The following is a 17,400-nucleotide window of genomic DNA, read 5'->3' on the forward strand; positions in this document are numbered from 1 at the left end:
AAGACAATGTTTGTTTCACAAAAATTATTGCCTATTTCTTCCAAATAGGATAGTAAGATTTTTTTCCTTTCAATCATTTTTTTTGATTTTATTTAATAATCCTGTTGCTACCTTTATAAAAGAATAAAAATAAATTATAATATAAATGCAAAACTTAGTTTGCTATTTTTCCACTGTATAATCTATTCACATTATTTTTTAAAAACCCTCCACATTTTTTTATATTTTTATGTGAATAAAGAGTCAATAATTTTACGGCTTACTTAAAATATAAGTGAGGAAAACACGGACATTTGCCATACCAATGGCTGGCTTTTATTTTTTTAAGAAAATGTTATTAATTTAAAAAGAGAGTTCAAAGACATTTAATAGGATTCCCAGCAATGATTATTTCTGAGATCTATGAGATTTAAAACTTAAAACATAATTAAAAGGCTAAAACCCCAAATATATTCCTACTTTTTCCTTCTTAAAAAAATTCAGAGGATTTATCCCATCAAGAAAGTTCAGCAGGTTACCCGGGCGGCAGCCTCAGTCATCCTCCGAATCACTGCCCTTCCTGGCGGGGACGGAGCGCCGCACCGAGGAAAGCAGCACGTCTTCAATGGGCTTCTTGGGGTTTTCCTCCAGGTTTGTCTTGATCGCTCCAGACTCTGACAATTTCCACTCCAACTCTGTGCGATAAAGAAAAAGCAAATTGCCTAAGACACAGTCTGCGTGGGGCCCTCCTCCTCAGGTCTGTCAGGCCAGTGTTTTTCTAAGCAGAAACTACAATCATCATTTGACGACAATTTAATTTTAGAGACATAATTATAAGGCGCCTGGAAGAAAGGGAAAAATCAGGCCCTTAAGCAGGAAAACAAAAATATCTTCACTTTTTCAGAAGATGAGATCAAATGAGACATTACATACATCTGAACCCCTGTATGATAACTAAAAAAACAAACAAAAGAAACCACACAAAACAAAGACTAAACCTACCCTCTAACGACCACTTTCTCAGCTTGTACAACTTCCCAGGAAAGAACTCAGCGTGAAACGTGTAAAGGAAATACTTTTCACAGACCTGCTGGCAATCTAATCATTAAATCTAATTTTAGTTAACAAAAGGAAATTCTTAAACCTTATGTCCAATATCTCAATCTATTAGAGTCAAAGGCTCAGTGCATGATGACATCCTAGCACTGATACATTTGTTCCAAGTAATAATCATTTTAAAAAGTGCCAGAAAATAATCAGTGACTAAAGGCTCAGTTCCTACATTTGACACTCTTATAATCAGTCAGACTCTACATGGATGGGAGACCTTGAGAAGCAAAATCAAGGGCTATATTTTTCCACTGCAGAGAAGACCCTAGGCAGAACTAAGGAACTGTACAAGAGCCCTTACGACAAAGAGCCTGTTTTAAAAGTGATGCTCTCCTATTAAGGAAACTTCTGTTAAAACCTGAAAACTAACTTTGCTGAAGTCATATTAATTCTTCATCCATGGAGATGAGTAACATCAGTATTTTCAGCTCTAGGGGTCCCGGCTCAATTATTATAAAATTTTAACAAATTCCTTAAAAAAATTTTTTCTTAACATTTCTGATTCTTCAGAATATATTCAGATTTACACATATATACGTAAGTGTATGTATTTAATGCCATTGTTTATTTATATGCAGTAGTCATTATTTTAGAAGTTCACTAATCTTCAAATGAGATTTCTAGAAATAAAGACTATAGTTGTTACTGTACACCGATCTCTCTCCCCTCATGGTATTGTTCAAAAAGACTAAAAGGCAAACATATATTTAGTTTGAAATGCCATATGCCTTTGAACACTGGATTAATGCATACTAATGTAACTTATGTGTGTGTGTATGTATATGTTTATACTTTTCCCAGCTGAGTATCTTACATAAAGAGTTATATAAAGTCATATTTTAAGATATGTTTTTAAAGACTACTAACAAAGCATAGTTGGACATATTATTGCACTAAAGAGACAAAGGACTGGACTTAGCAGGAAGCCCTCGGGCCTCAGGGGCTCTCTTTCATGTTACGTGTGCGTATGTATTTTGACACCTCCTTGTGTAACAGGTAGAAAAAAATAAAAACATATCTTTCAGGAGTTAAGAGGCAGAATTAAATAAACTTTTAATTTAAAAGCTATTATTCAATGGAGAAAACATTTCTATAGAGATTCACATATGTCCATAGACACATATAAGCATCTCACTAATATGTTCACGTGAACTAAATAAGAAATGAAAGATGCGAACTTGAGCTACAGCTGAAAACATATTCAACTGCAGGGAAAAGTAAAACATATCAGACATTAATATTAACATATACATTTTAAAGTCCATTGTCCCCTGTTTTAACTGAGAATTACTACAGCCCAGTTGTAAACGACCCCAATGACTCGTCCAAGATGAGATTAAATGCGCTTCTTTCCTTTTCACAATCTCACACGGGGGCAAAGGTGAATGTGACGAACCACCCTACCCCGCGTCTGGGAAACAGGCACCCCTGTCAGCAGAAGCGTCCCCGCACCATCTCTCACGTGATCTCACAGAGCCCCTTACCATCCATGGTCAGGTTCATGCCACCAAACACCAGAGGTCCAATAAACTGAGCCTTGATATCACCTTCAAGGTAAACAAATACTGTGGGCAGATTCCTATCAGGATAATTAGGTATGCAGGTTGTTGAAATGGCTTTGATAAATTTGACGTCAGGAAACTTCCTAGCAAGTCCACTGAGGTGCTGATTTATCAGGGCACAGAGGGGAATCCTATAAAAAAGAAACAGAAGCAACAATATCCTGAATTTGTATAGAATAAAGCTCAACCATCTGCCCCATGTAAAACCTTATAACGACTTCACAAGCAATTCTGCTGCTCCAGCCAAGATGCACTAACATTTAAAAAAAAAACTTTCTAATATGTTCAGGCAAAATCCAAAGTCCAATTTAATCTGACCAAACAGTAAGTCAGAAAAACAGCTCCAAGGTAAAAGATAATTGTCTTGCTCTTCCATCTGAGAGAACATTCAAGATTTAGAACGCGTGACTCAGAAAGCATTTTCTGCTTGAAGCAACTCCCACACAAGCACTAGACTCCACAATATCAGAATAAAAGTGGAGGTGAGAAACACTGGGGGTCCACTGCATCACTCGCAATGGACAATTATCCTAAAGGTCACCCTTGCCTCCTACAAGACTGATTCATTATGTGGAATTTTGAAATACCAGAGTTTCTCTAGAGGGATAAATGACTGAGGAACACATTTACAATTAAAAAGAAAAAAGTCTTCCCTGCTACATGTACTGTAACAAAGGCATTCGTATTAGTCACAAATGTTAATTTAAGTCTTAAGGCAAAAATTAGGCAATAAGGTTTGCGCAAATCAGCAACAAAATAAAACACTAGTTAAAAAACACACAAACACTTCGATGTGGATTAAGCCTGAGATGTTCAGATGTAAATTCAAATTAACATTTAAAGACAGTCATAAGATCGGCTCACCCTTGTTTGTAAAGGTGCAAGATTACCCACAAGCCTTCACCCGCTTTGGTAACTTCCTGAACATAGTCCTTTCCAGAGATCTCCAAAACTTCTCCAAATTTATTCTTCAGTTGGGTTGCTTTCCACTCAGCCAGTCTTTGCTGCCTGCACAACAGAAGGAGAGAGACATCTTATACATACATATACACACACATACACACACACACACACATACCCTCCCTTTCATAGAGATATCTTTATAAACCTCTAGGTTTATTTATTTACCAGGTGTATTAATTTTTCAAAGGACATCTTTTTTCAACTGAAGTATAGTTGATTAACAATGTTGTGCTAGTTCCAAATGTACAGCAAAGTGACTGTTATACATATACACATTCTTTTCTATATTATTTTCCATTACAGGGTATTACAAGATATTGAATGTAGTTCCCTGTGCTATACAGTAGGACGCTACTGTTTATCTATTTTATATATGGTGGTGTGTATCTGTTAATCCCAAACTCCTAACTTATCCCCCCTCCCTCCTCCCCTCTGGTAACCATAAGTTTGTTTTCTGTCTGAGAGTCTGTTTCTGTTTTAAAAATAAGTTCATTTGTACAATTTTTTTAGATTCCACATATAAGTGATATCATATGGTATTTGTCTTTCTGTCTGACTTACTCACTTGGTATATGATCTCTAGATCCATTCATGTTGTTGCAAATGGCATTATTTCATTCTTTTTTATGGCTGAGTAGTCTTTCTTCCTTCATTTATTTATTTATGTGTATATGTATATATATATAAATAAAACACCTTCTTTATCCAGTCATCAGTTGATGGACATTTAGGCTGTCTCCATGCCTTGGCTGTTATAAATAGTGCTGCTATGAACATTGGGGTGCATGTGTCTTTCTGAATTAGAGTTTTCCTCTTTTCTGGATATCCATTCAAGAGTGGGATTGCTGAATTATGTGGTAAGTCAGTCTACTTCTAGTTTTTTGTTTTGTTTTGTTTGTTTTTTGTTTTTGTGGGGGGAGTAGTACTTTTAGTTTTTTAAGGAACTTCCATACTGTTCTCCATAGTGGCTGCACCAATTTACATTCCCACCTACGGTGTAGGAGGGTTCAAAGGACACACATTTTAGTGCCACATTAAAAAGTAAGCACTCCCTCTGGGTGGCACTAACCTGTACATTTCAATAACACGTTCATCTTCCTCATTAAATTCATCTTCATTATCCTCCAGTTCTTCCAAAGTCATATCTTCATACGTTTTCACTGAATGTAGTTGAATTGGCAAAAAACCAAAAGTGTAAAGGATGAACAACCATGTATTTTGTTTTTCTTCTCTTTACTTTTCTCCTAAAGTGCACACAACACCAAAAGACTCCCCCAGCCTACTAAAACCAAAATCAAAAGTATTTAAGGTGTTATATTAGGTAATAAGAAGTTGAAGGTGCTTCAAGAAGATAGAATGTGTTGACACCTGCAGGCTCAGCTCCCTTAAGTATGTCCACAATAATAAGCATATGAACAGGAAGTTTCCCAATTTAAAAAAAGAGAGCTGTTATTTGCCTGAGCTCACCTGGCCTGATTTCCAAGCACACTCATGGACAGGTGCTTAACAGGTCTCAGACCTCCAAGGGGACAAGAGGATACCCAATGGTGTCTTCCTCAGCATACCCTTCCTAGAGTTAAAGAGATTATCATCCATTTCTGGGTCTTTTCTTGTGAGTGGTAGGCAGCTTTTTTTTCTAAATCAACTGCTATAAAGCCTGTATTTTGTTGTTATTGCCATAAACAGTCCTGCTTCTTGACATCAAATTAGGTTTTGGTCCCCTGACCCCTACCCCGTCACTACCAAAAGTGCTCTAATCAAGGGCAATAATGACCTCTGTGTTCTCAACTCAGGAGCACATCTGACCCAACTCATCACTGCCTCCTCTCTGAAAGCCCTGCTTCCTCTGGCCTCCTTCCCTCCCTCTATGCCTACCCCTCCTTTGTGCTGTGTGATGCCTGGCACACAGCAATCATTCAATAAACACTTGCTGGATAAATGCTTCATAATAAATCCTCCCCTAAATTAGCTCTAATATGTCAACAGGGGACGACAGTTCCAGCCCCTGTGATCAACGGTTCTCAAACTTTGGTGTGAATCAGAAACCCTTTGAAGCACTGGTTTAAAATGCAGATTCCTGGGACTTATCCCCGAAGAGATCCTGATTTGGTAGGGAATTTTATTTTTTTAAACAAATACCCCAAGGGCTTCTGAGTCAGCTGACACAGCTATGTGTAAGAAAATCCCTCCCTCAGACCCCATACACCACACAAACCGTATGCTTCCCCCAATTAAACTATTTTAATATTCTCAATCCAACCACAAAGATAATGCAGTATAAGCTCAGGAGAACACTAAACTAAACACTAAAAACTCTGAGCAGATGTCCATGACGTTATCCAAAGAGACTCACAGGCCAGGAAGTCAACACTCAGAATTACATTCTTCAGGATCATCATGTGCTCATCTGACACAGACAAGGAACTGTGGGAACAGAGGGAGCCTCTGAGGTCCCCCTAATTCTATGGCCCTGGAAGGTGAAGCCAGAGACACCCTGTGACTCGCCTGAGGTCCCAGAGACAGCGTCCACTCCTGTACTTCAAGCCCCGGCTCCCGACTCTTGCTCAGAGGATCCTTCTACCAAAGCAGTTAGAGGCTGAGCAAGTGGTTTCCTCAGCAGACGGCCACGGGATAAAGAAGACAAGCGAGCTCACCAATGGACTGCTGAAGGACCCGCTGCTCCTCCTCTTCCGCCTCCTTCTCCAACTCTTTCAGACTTTCCTTTGAGGGCAAGATGCCCTTTTTGCGTAAGATGTCATTCCACTCGGTGTCTGCATTGGGGTCCTAGGGTAGGTGGACCAAGGACACCATGAGTGCCAAACCCACTATGGAGGGCGCCATGTTGGGCAAGGAGCCAAATGGGAAAGGCGGTGGGGAGAGGACTTCAAACCAAAGTATTCTATGGCCTATTTCTGAGAATCTTAAAAGACCCACAGCCCCTATTTCCATCTTCCTGTCCTCCACTCAGCCACCCCATACCTAGGGGCTTGTCTTGGGGTAAAACTCAGGACATGATGTGCAGGTTGGCATCAATGCTGATACCAGGGCTCTGACCTGGCTTCTGTTCAGTATCTTCACTAATGACTTGGAGTGATTCATTCAACAGATCTTTATTAAGCACCTACTACATGCAAATGATTGTACTAGATGGTAGGGAAGCCCGGTGAATGCTACCGTCGTCTATTTTACAGTTGAGAGGAAGAGACAGGCAGTGAACGATTGAAAATACAGACATGTATTACAAATTGTGGCAAGTGCAATGACCAATGGGCTGCCAAGCTAGAGTGTTACCGGGAGCCTGCATTCCACAGGATGGGCAGGGACGTTCTCTCAGAAGAGATGATGTTTAATCATCACGGGAGGGTGAGAAGGAACCAGACAGAAGAGGGAGAACTTAGGAAATTACGTTCCAGGCAGAGGGGCCAGCATGTGCAAAGGGGTCCAACCAAGTGCTGACATGTCAAGCATCCCAAAGTTCTGAGTGGCCACAGAAGAATCAGAGGGAAGAGAGCCTGGCTGACTCTCTCATGGCCAAACCTAAGAGGAAGCACTGAGACCCCATAGAAGAGCTCACAACAGCTAACGCGTTTTGAGTACCAGGTGCTGGGCACTCTTCTAAGCCCTTTACCTGGATCTACTTAGTTAATCCTCACAAGCCTCAGAGAGCCATGAAGTTTAGGAAGACACTGCCAGGCTGGAACAAGCCAAACACACTAGGATCAAACATGTCAGGATAAATGTCAAACTGGGCTCTTGGCTCCAGAATCCAGCTGCCCAAACACTGGCTTTGCGTGGCTTGGGTGGAACACTGCTAATGGACCTGGTCTGGAACATGAAAGGACACTGGGATAACCAGGCTCCTGCCCCAGCTCCTCATCCTGGGTCTTTCTGAGATATTGCAAAAGAAAACCAACAGAACCCTTTCCACAGGGTGGGCAGGGAAGGCCTCTGAGGAGGTGACAATTTAAGCAGGGACCTGAAGAACAGAGAATGCAAAGGAGGCCAGGGCAGCCCTGGAGTTTCCTCTCACCATTTCAGAGTGTCCGGCTGGTGGCAGATAGGCTGTATTTGGAGATGCTCATGCTCTCCAGCCCCCAACCAAACCCACACTAACTCCATTTCCTTTCTGCCACTGAGCCAGAGACCACTTACCAGAATTCTCGGCCACAGTGAGATCTGGGAGGCAGCAAAATGACCCTGGAGGAGGGTCCCTCAACAGTGACAAAATTTAGTTGTCACAGATTTTCTCATAAAAGCATCTACTTCCAGGGTGTCTTCATTCATTTTTTCTTTTCCTTGGGTTTTAGTCAAATTCCACTAGTAAATTCCTGATACAACCGGGGGATTTGGGTTTTTTCCACTTTAAGACAGAACGTAACTGGGCAGAGAAACCTTCAGGCTGAGCTCTGGAAGCCAGGAGTCCAAAGGGAACGCACCTCAACCTAACACCAAAGTTGAGGGGAGGGTGTGGTGACCCCTCACCTAGCTCCAGGTGGAGTCGGGGACACGAGTTCCACTACTGTGTTAGGTCTGGGACCCCCAGGCGGGACCCTCCCTCGTCCGAGCCTCTGCTTCCACATCCGTACAAGGGGCCCCAACACACCTGCGCAGGTGCTCTCTAAGGGAGTTAACAAGCAGGAAGCAACTGCGTCAGGTGGGGTCTGGCGAGTCCTTCACAGGCCCCAGGGGAGCCGACCTCAGGGAAAGGTAGCCCCAGGGACGAGATTCGGGGGGTGGGACACACGGGGCGGGGACGCCCAGCCCGGGGGACCCGCGGGACCACGCCCGCCCTCCCGCACTGCGCCTGCGCCGGCCTCGCCTCGTGCGGCCTCCGGCGTCCCCGTGGCGCGGGGTGCTTGCCGGGACAGGCCGACGTCGGCGCGGACCCAGCGGCGCAGACAAGCGGCCGCCGCCTCCAGGCGTCGCGCCCCCTACACCGCCCTGAACTCGCTCACCTGCATTTTCTTTTTCTCTTAGCTCCCTCAAGCAGGGCCGGCCCCAGTGCCCGCGTCCCTCAGCTGTCTTCCGCGCACGCGCGCAGCCGCCGCCCCACCTCTTCCCCGGCCCGGCCTTGACCCCGCCCCCAAGAAGCGAGCTGGGCGGAGCCAGGGGGCGGTGCGTTCTCTGAGTCTGCGCCCGCTTCTCTGGAAACCGGCGCCGAAACTGTGCGCGTGCGCGAAGTGGGGCACGCCCATGCTGCGTTCGTGTGCCGCTCAGCCAAGCCCCGGCGCTACCTTATTAGGGTAGGTGTTCGGCTTCCGAGCCGGGGCGCGGGTGGAGGAGGTAGCTCGTGGCGAGTCGCTTCCAGCCGCAGACCTGATCTTGTCCAAGAGGTTTCTGCCCAAGAAGTCAGAAATAGAAATGCGTTTCAGTGATCCAGTGTTACCATAAAAAATGATACAGGGTTACCTGGAATTCACTTACCCTTTCAGTGTCGTATAAGGCAGTTCATTCCTAAGACTTACGTTTATTGAGAGCCTATTACGTATCAGGTACTATTCTAAGCTCTGCGGTTATAGCAGTGATCACAACAGACAGAAGCAAGGGGAAAAGTACTTTTCACCTGGTTCAGCCTCAGGGATCCATACTTGCAAAAGTGTACACAGGAGGTACTGAGTAGAAATCAGCAATCTGAATTGTAAAATATAAATACAAGTGCTGGGCCCCAGTCTTCTGCCTACGCAGCACTCTGAATTTGAGTTAAGAAAGCAGTCTCGGTCAGTCTGGAAAAACAGTAGCCAAGGCATGGAACCTAAATGTCCATAGACAGGTGACTGGATAAAGAAGCTGTGGTATATTTATATAATGGAATACTACTAAGAGATGATAAAGAATAAAATAATGCCATTTGCAGCAACATAGATGAACCTGGAGATATTCTAAATAAGCCAGAAAGAAAGAAATATACCATATGATATCACTCATATGTGGAATAAAAAAGAAAAAGAAAAAAGACAAGAGGACACTAATGAACTCATCTACAAAACAGAAACAGACTCGCAGACATAGTAAACAATCTTGGTTAGGGGGGGAAAGGGGTGAAAAGGGATAAATTTGGTAGTTTGAGATTTGCAACTGTTGATCACTATATATAAAAATAGATAAACAAATTTCTTCTGTGTAACCCAGGGAACTATATTCAATATCTTGTAATAATATTTAATGGAAAAGAATATGAAAATCAATATATTACCTATATGCATGGCTGGGACATTATGCTGTGCACAGAAATCGACACATTGTGACAGACTATACGCCAATAGAAAAGAAAAGAAAGCAGTCTTCCTCCCTGGACACCTGAGCTAGGTTGCCACCTTCTGGCAACCAAGCAGACACAGATAATACAGACCTACACATCTCTAAGATATGTGAAGGACTCCCAACTTTGACTATGCATTAGAACCACCTGGGAGCCTTCAAAAACTGCAGCTACCTTGGGGCTCCATCCCCAAATTTAATCTCGGGAGATGGGAGCTGGAATTGATATTTTCTTAAAGAGCCTCAGGTATTGCTAATGTACACAACCATCGATATAAAATGAATCAAAGGATTCCTTGAAGGCAAGGAGCTTTGATTTAATTATTTACAAGGATTCCTAAGATTAACTCCTTCCCACAGAGTTATAGGTCTCTTAAAACATTTGTTTATTTACTTATCCTGCAGCAAACTAAATGAATTTTCCCTGGTCTCACCGCAGAAATCGTAAGTCTGAAGTGTGTTTGACCCAATGCTAAGCTTTGCATTCTCCACTGACTAGAGTGGGTGCTGTTAAAATCCTTTCCTCATTCCCAGCTTTAGCTGGGTCATTCTCCTCAACACACAACGTGCTGAAATATTTCCAGTGTCAAAGGCAAAAAACCTTTCCATGACCCCACATTCCCTTCCAACCACAGGCATTCTCCACAGCTGCTTTCCAGCACAGCTTCCAGAGGACTGTGCTCAATGTCTCCACCCACACCCGCCCCACCCTCTTCAGCCCACTTCAGTCAGGCTTTGGTTCACCCGTTCAATAGGCTCTTGTGGAGGTCTCCCTGGACCCCCACATCGGGGAAATCCAATAGCTCATTCCCTGTGCGCTTCATCCTCTGCCCTTGGCTGACTGGACTCGGTTGCTCACTTCCTCCTTCATGAAGCCCGCCCTTTGCTTGGCTCCCCTGCCCCGCTGCTGAACCAATTCTCTGACCTCACTGCCAGCTCCTGGGTTGAGAGCCCCTGTCTCAGAGTACCAACCTTTTCTAGTAAAACAGGACTCTCTGCCCTAATCATACTGTTTGGAAAGACTCACAGCAGAGGGTGTGGGAACCTGTTTCTGGAATCCAAGCCTTCTCTCAGGTAGATCAGCAACAGAGGAACCCAGTACAAAGGAACATATATTAGTGTCATGCAAAATAAAAACAAAAAAAGTGCTCCTGTTTTGGTGTGATTGACTGAACACGTGCTTATTCATACCTGGATGTGCTGTGGGACGGAAAGGAGGCTGGGCCACAAGTCAGAGACTTGCACTACTTACTGGGTTCCAGCTGCTTCATGGTAAAACGTCCGTGATAAGTTAAGCACTTTGTAAGCCCGGAAAGGCCATGCCTGTCTAAGGTGGTGCTGCTGCCCGGGCAGGCCCTCAGCAGGGCGGTGAAAGGAGTTTGCTGCCACCACCGCCCCCAACAAGTTGTCCCAGGTGTCCTTTCCTTACCGGGAGCAGTGCTTCTCAAAACTAGCAGCAGCAGCAGCCCTTGAGAGCTCGCTGGAAATGCACGTTCTTGGGTCCCACACCAGACTTGCTGAATTCAAAGTCCTGGGAGTGCTCAGTGATCTGAATTCCGACACAGTCCCCAGGTGTTTGTGGTGTGTGGTCAACTTGGAGAAGCTCTGGTCTGTGGGGTTTGTGCTATTTGCTGTACGTCTCCCCAGATTTGTACAACTGGCCTGGTGGGTCCCTGAGCCAAAGAAAGCAAGTTCTCCAGCAGCAGCTGGCCCCAGGCAGCTCACTTGCGAAATAGTAACAGCGAGAGGCAGCTCCCTGCGGCTCTCAGGGAAACCCAAAATTGAATGTTCAGCCTCTGAGGAGATTGTTCAAGGTCATGTGGAGAGACTAGTCCTTTCCAGAAGAGACCAGTTCTTTCCAGAAGTGGTCTAGAGGGGCTGCAGGGCCAGGCCCCAAGCACTTCTGTGTCATTCCCTTCTAGATCTTTCTTTGCGGGTTGGGTTTGTCTCGGGACTTAAGATTCCTTCCCAGCAAAGTCCACGCAGCTCCCACCCGTCTACCCCCCATCCTGTGAGGAAATGAGCCTGGTCCTGACCAGCAGCATCGGAGCCATCTGGGAATTCGTTAGACATGCAGATTCTCAGGCTCCGCCCCAGGCCCACAGAATCAGAAACTGCACTTTAACAAGCCCTCCTCCCAGGGGTTTCTGATGGACACCAGGGTGAGAACCACTGCTTCAGAGACATCGTATGCCCCGGGTCCTAACTTTCACTCCCTTCAAACCTAAATTCAGGAAAAGATCTCAAAGAACTTTCTCTAAATTGGAAACAGATCAATCACCGCTTCCCCAGAAGCATCAGCCTTTGATAACAACAGCTGATGCTTACTGAGTTCAAGGCACTGTGCGTGCTTTCCATGCCCTGATTTATTTATTCCTTACAATAATCTATAAAGGCTCCATTAGCCCATTCTACAGACAAGAAAACTGAGGCTCAGAGCTATTCAGTAGCTTGCTGAAGGTCGCACAGCTAGCAAGTAGCCCAGCTGGGATTTAAACCCCACCAGTCTGGCTCCACAGCCCATGTGCTTAACCTCTACCCTGCCCTGCAACTATTTTTTCTTTCTTAATTTGTAGGTTTGAGTTAGAAATTCTCCACAACACATACACATCCTTGACATAATAAAATTGATTTCATCATGCTTTCAAATTTGCCCACATCCTTACTGAATATTTTGACCTCATATTTTATTACCTGCCAGTTAAGGGTATTGAACATGGTTTTGATGTCTGAGCACATTTCAGAAGCACAGATTTAAATACAGCTCTGATTTGAAGGCAGAACCATGACTGAAGTCACTAGAACAAATTTCTGGCCAAGCCATTCCATGTGTTAATCAGTGGTGGGGAGGTGACTGGGGACGGTCACTTATTTGCCTGCTAAAATCTCTCTACATGTACGGCTGTCTTTTCCAGGGCTCAGCCTGGCTATGTGATGATACTTAGAAAAAACAAAACTAGCATTTGAGTGGTTACTATACGGCAGACATTTTTACTTCATTTCTTATTTGATCTTTAAAGCAACCCAGTAGGACAGATATTATTAGCTCCAGTTTTCCAAATGAAAAACTGGGATTCCTAGAGTTTAAGTAACTTAATCCAGCTACACAGTTAGCAACTGACTGAAGCCAAGGGCCCTGGTGCACAGCCTTTTTGATCTTTGAAAAAATGATTGAATTTGGATTCAAACCTTGTTAACATTCTTCATCTTGTTAGGAAGGCTCCTACACCCTTTTGTGGTGTTGCCATCACTGGTTATGGTCTGGGAAGGATTCCTCCCCATTATCTTACCTAAGTGCCATTTATGGCCAAAGTCCCAGGACCCTGGCATCATCCACATGAGATGCTGATTGAATGTGGCGTATGTATATGTCAAGAGGATGCTAACTCATACCCAGGTATGTCATCTTAACTTCCTGCGGCATCCTAGAGGATATAAGAAGGAAGGCAATGTGCCTAGGGTTTAGAAATGAAAATCTTTGCCTGGAGCAGCCCTACTGGGTTTCAGTGAACACAAATTGCTTTTCACTCAGTCAATTCAAGCAGGAGTCTCCGGGTGATGAAACTGTGTCCTGATTAAGATGTTTTCCGCTGGGAGACAAGTCTATGGGTTCTTTAGTTCTGGTAACAGATATGCTTATTGTTGGCACAAACATTAGTCTGAAAATTAAAAATAGTGAAAAGATTTTGAAGCAATGCATGAAAATATTAACAGTTTTCTTTGGGTGGTAGGAAACAGGAGACTTCTGTTTACGTTTCTGCACTGTGTAAGTTTCATGTCATGAACAAGTACCATTCTGACAGTGAGAAGTGGCTCATGACAAGTTAAAGATGCCAGTAGGAGGGATGTTAGTGGTGGCGCATCAGGGACCCCCAAGCGCAAGAAAGGTCTCTGCTCTGTGAACTCAGTGCCTGGAGGTTGCCTTCCCTATAACATCCTCTCATGCTCGCCCAGATTTCTTCTAGAAGCATCAGGACAACATACTTGAGAACCCCCTAGCTAAGTCAACTCCCAAAGCTATGAGTGGTGACTGGATTTTGCCAAGAACTGGAATCAAAGTGGCCAAATACTGCTGCTCTGGCACCTTCTGCTGCACTTCCTTTAGAATAGTGTTTGATAAAACCCATGTCCTCGCTTCTCCCTGCAGGTACACCCATCCCACCTGCCAACCCCCAATGCCCTGTCCCCGCAGCTGACAGGGTGGGCTCATCAGTGGGCACCTGCTCTATGCTCTGAAGCCCCTCAGCTCCCATGAATGTGAAAAGACTCCTGACCAAAGAGACTAAAGTCTGCTTGGTGTCTTCTAATAATGCTGCATGCTTGTCACTTACCCTGGAGTAAGGGGACCAGAGATCCTGAAGTCTGTTGAGATTCTGATGGAGGGGAAGTGATGAATGCAAAATGCTGTGTCCAGTAGCATCTAAGAGGCGACAGAGACTCTCGATGGCCCCAGGAGCCTCTCTTGCCTTTGCTCCGTTGGTAGGGGCAGCAGATGGGAGGGAATTCGGAAGTGCCTGTTTGCTGGGGAGGGCTACCAACATTTGCTCTATGTCCCTCGACAGACGGAGGAATATAATCAGCTGAGCAGGAGACCTGGTTTGCCACAAACTGCTGGCAGTGCAGGTACTTCTGAAAGCCCTGCAGTTGGCTGCGACCTGAATCACTCAGCTCAGGGAGAAGCAGTGAAGCCCGTGACTGAGGACGTGCAGGGGAAGGCTGTGGGGCACAAGAACCACCTCCACCTGTGTCTTGTGGGGACCTGGTTCAGGTCCAGTGGATACATTTGCACACCTCCATCTGTCACCTGCAGCATCACGTGATGGGACCTCTCTGGGCTGGACTCCTTGGGTTCCCTGATGACGAGACTGTTTATCATTGTGTCCTCAGGTGGCTCGAATGTTTTTGAAGGACTCTTGCCTGACCTCATCGACTCCTTACCTCTAGTCATTTTTCTACGAGTCATGTCCCCTTGTGTCTAGAAAGAGCCAGAAGCCAAGAGGAGCAGACCCTCCCAAGCAGAGCAGTATACCCCCACGGCCGCATCCACAGCTACCTGGAAGGGGGCAGGATACCCAGAGTGAACATGGAGGTGCCTGGCTATGTGGCCGCCAAACTACCCTGCCCCTTGGTCCTGGTGCTGGAGTTGGATGGAAAGACGGCTCTGCAAACCAAGAGCACAGTGACAATGGCCAAGATCAAGTCCAGTCCCATCCAGCTGGCTGTGCACAGCAATGAGGAGATCATGGGATGTGTTCCTTCATGTCCATCACCAGGACGGTGTCCTCCCTACCTCCTTCCAGAGCACATTCTCGACAAACTGGTGGAAAAACCGAAGGTCTGGACCTAGGAGTTCTGATTTGGGGGTGATCACACTCTTGGCCATCAGTGACACACAGCCCCTGTCTCAGCTTAGAGTGTGTAAGATATTATAGGTCAGCATCACTACCTTTGAGAATGGATTATCCTTACAAATGTGTTTGGATTTAACCTAAGTGGTTACTTGTTAGGCACATCCTATGAGATAATAAACAGGAAGTTCTCTTGCTTGAATTTTGCATTCCTTTCAGAACAGAAAGATCATGCAGGACCAAGAGTATAAGGACATCTTGCCCTAACAAGCCGTGACTTTTGGTGCTGGTTATTCAAACTGGGGTAATGTTGGCTGTTAACCATGTGTCCCTCTAGAGGAGGCCGCTGAGAGGGAGTTGTACATCAAAGGCCACCCGGACTTGGCCTCTGAAACCTCAGGAGATGATAATATCCTGCTTGCTGTCAATGCGTCGATCATCACCACTACCACTGTCTGTTACAGGATGTGCCGCCATTTTTTAATTTTGTATGGAACGTGGCTTTTAAAGCTTTTTCAAACACATAATAAATATAACATGATGTCTAATCACAGCAACCAGGTGAAACAGCAGATACGTTCCTTTTATTGGGTTACTGCTCAACGTCTCCCACTGGAGGACAGAAGATGGAGGGTTGGGAGGAACACAACGTCAAAGTCTTCTGAAACCAAGTCCAGGGCTGTTCCTACCATGTTGTTCTATCACCGAAGTTCTCCGTGAAATTTGTTATTGGCTCAAATTTACATCAGAAAAGAGACAGAGCTTGTCTGTTTTCTTTCTTTCTTTCTTTCTTCCTTTCTTCCTTCCTTTCTTTCTTCCTTTCTTTCTTCCTTCCTTTCTTTCTTTCTTTCTTTCTTTCTTTCTTTCTTTCTTTCTTTCTTTCTTTCTTTCTTTCTTTCTTTCTTTCTTTTTTGTCTTTTTTGAAACTAGAGCCCATTTTATAATAGTGAACACAGCCTCCTTTGTCGTGTCTCATGACTTTTGAAGCCTCACTAGTACTTACAAGTCCATTACGGAGCCCTGGGAAATGAGTGACTTCAGATATCAAGATGAGTCATGGAAGGATGCAGGGAGAGAAGGGGGAGATTCAAAAATTGCTACTGTAGCCGGTCTTCAAATGTGGTTCGGATTTTCCCATATTCAGCTCCTCATCCCTGGCATTGATCTCTTATTAATCGGCTTCTCTAGACTCCCCAGGATCATAGTCCTTACGGGATGAACAAGCAATGCTGGACCCTGACTTCTCCCTGGCAGTGAGCGTTTTGGTGGGAAGAGAGTGGGACTTTTCCTGCTGTCTAGCAACTGGTGCTTGAAGCCCAGACAGAGGCCAGAGGGAACTAAACCCCTGTGGTTCTGAACAGCTGGTCAGTTGGGATCATACACCTCCCCTGGACTGTCTAAGATGTGGGCTACCTGCCTCTGCATTTTATTGACTAGTTAGATGTCTGCTGACACAGTAGATGAGCAAGTTTGCCCCTGTGCCCCCTGAGCAGGAATTGGAGCAGACTGCCTAGCCATCAGTTGGTTGCCAAGGAAACACAAGTTCTCCGGGAGTCTAGAAATAGCCAGGCTCAAATCCCCATGCCTGATACACTCAAAGAGGGCTAGGTGTCTGCTGAGGGGTCTTGGCACTTAAGAGACACTGAGGCTTCTGCTGAGGTGGAGAGACCAGCTCGCAGGTAGCTGTGCAGGAAGGCTGCTCAGGACAGACGTCTGAGTTGCTCATGCGGGTACCCTTTCCTGAAGAGCCCCAGACCAGGAAATCCTGGCAGGAGGAGCAGCAGAGGACACCAGCTGCTGGTCCTTAGGCAGAAGGATGTTTACCGCCTCTCCTCCAGTGTCATTCCCGGACCCAGTGCCCAAGGAGTGAGGTGTTGTTAAAGAGGAAGAGGTGATATTCCAGAAGTAGGCCACCTTCCCCCCTTCCCCAGGGGCCCTCCTCACCCCTGCGCTGAATAAAGGAAGATATTCAATTCATATGTTCGAGTCCTAAACCTTAGTGCTTCGGAATGTGGCTGTATTTGGACATAGGGTCTTTTTTTTTTGAAATATAGTCGGTTTATAACATTTTGTCGATTTCTAGCGTACAGCATAGTGATTCAATCCCACACACACACACTTATATGTGTGTGTGTCTATATATATGTATTTTCCATATTCCTCCTCATTATAGGCTATTA

The 17,400-nt window shown here is 44.9% G+C and overlaps 1 protein-coding gene across 1 annotated transcript; it reads right to left on the reverse strand.

Moving 5' to 3' along the window:
* Window positions 1-299: 299 nt before the first annotated feature.
* Window positions 300-8,714, reverse strand: PDCL3 (phosducin like 3). The gene is made up of 6 exons (XM_015238849.3): window positions 8,570-8,714; window positions 6,269-6,398; window positions 4,684-4,774; window positions 3,516-3,659; window positions 2,574-2,782; window positions 300-674 (listed from the first exon to the last, which is right to left on the reverse strand). The coding sequence occupies exons 1-6, from the start codon at window positions 8,573-8,575 to the stop codon at window positions 532-534; spliced, it is 723 nt and encodes a 240-aa protein (XP_015094335.1). The 5' UTR covers window positions 8,576-8,714; the 3' UTR covers window positions 300-531.
* Window positions 8,715-17,400: the final 8,686 nt, after the last annotated feature.

The sequence above is a fragment of the Vicugna pacos genome, chromosome 28 (genome assembly GCF_048564905.1).
Source record: "Vicugna pacos chromosome 28, VicPac4, whole genome shotgun sequence".
Lineage (NCBI taxonomy): Eukaryota > Metazoa > Chordata > Mammalia > Artiodactyla > Camelidae > Vicugna > Vicugna pacos.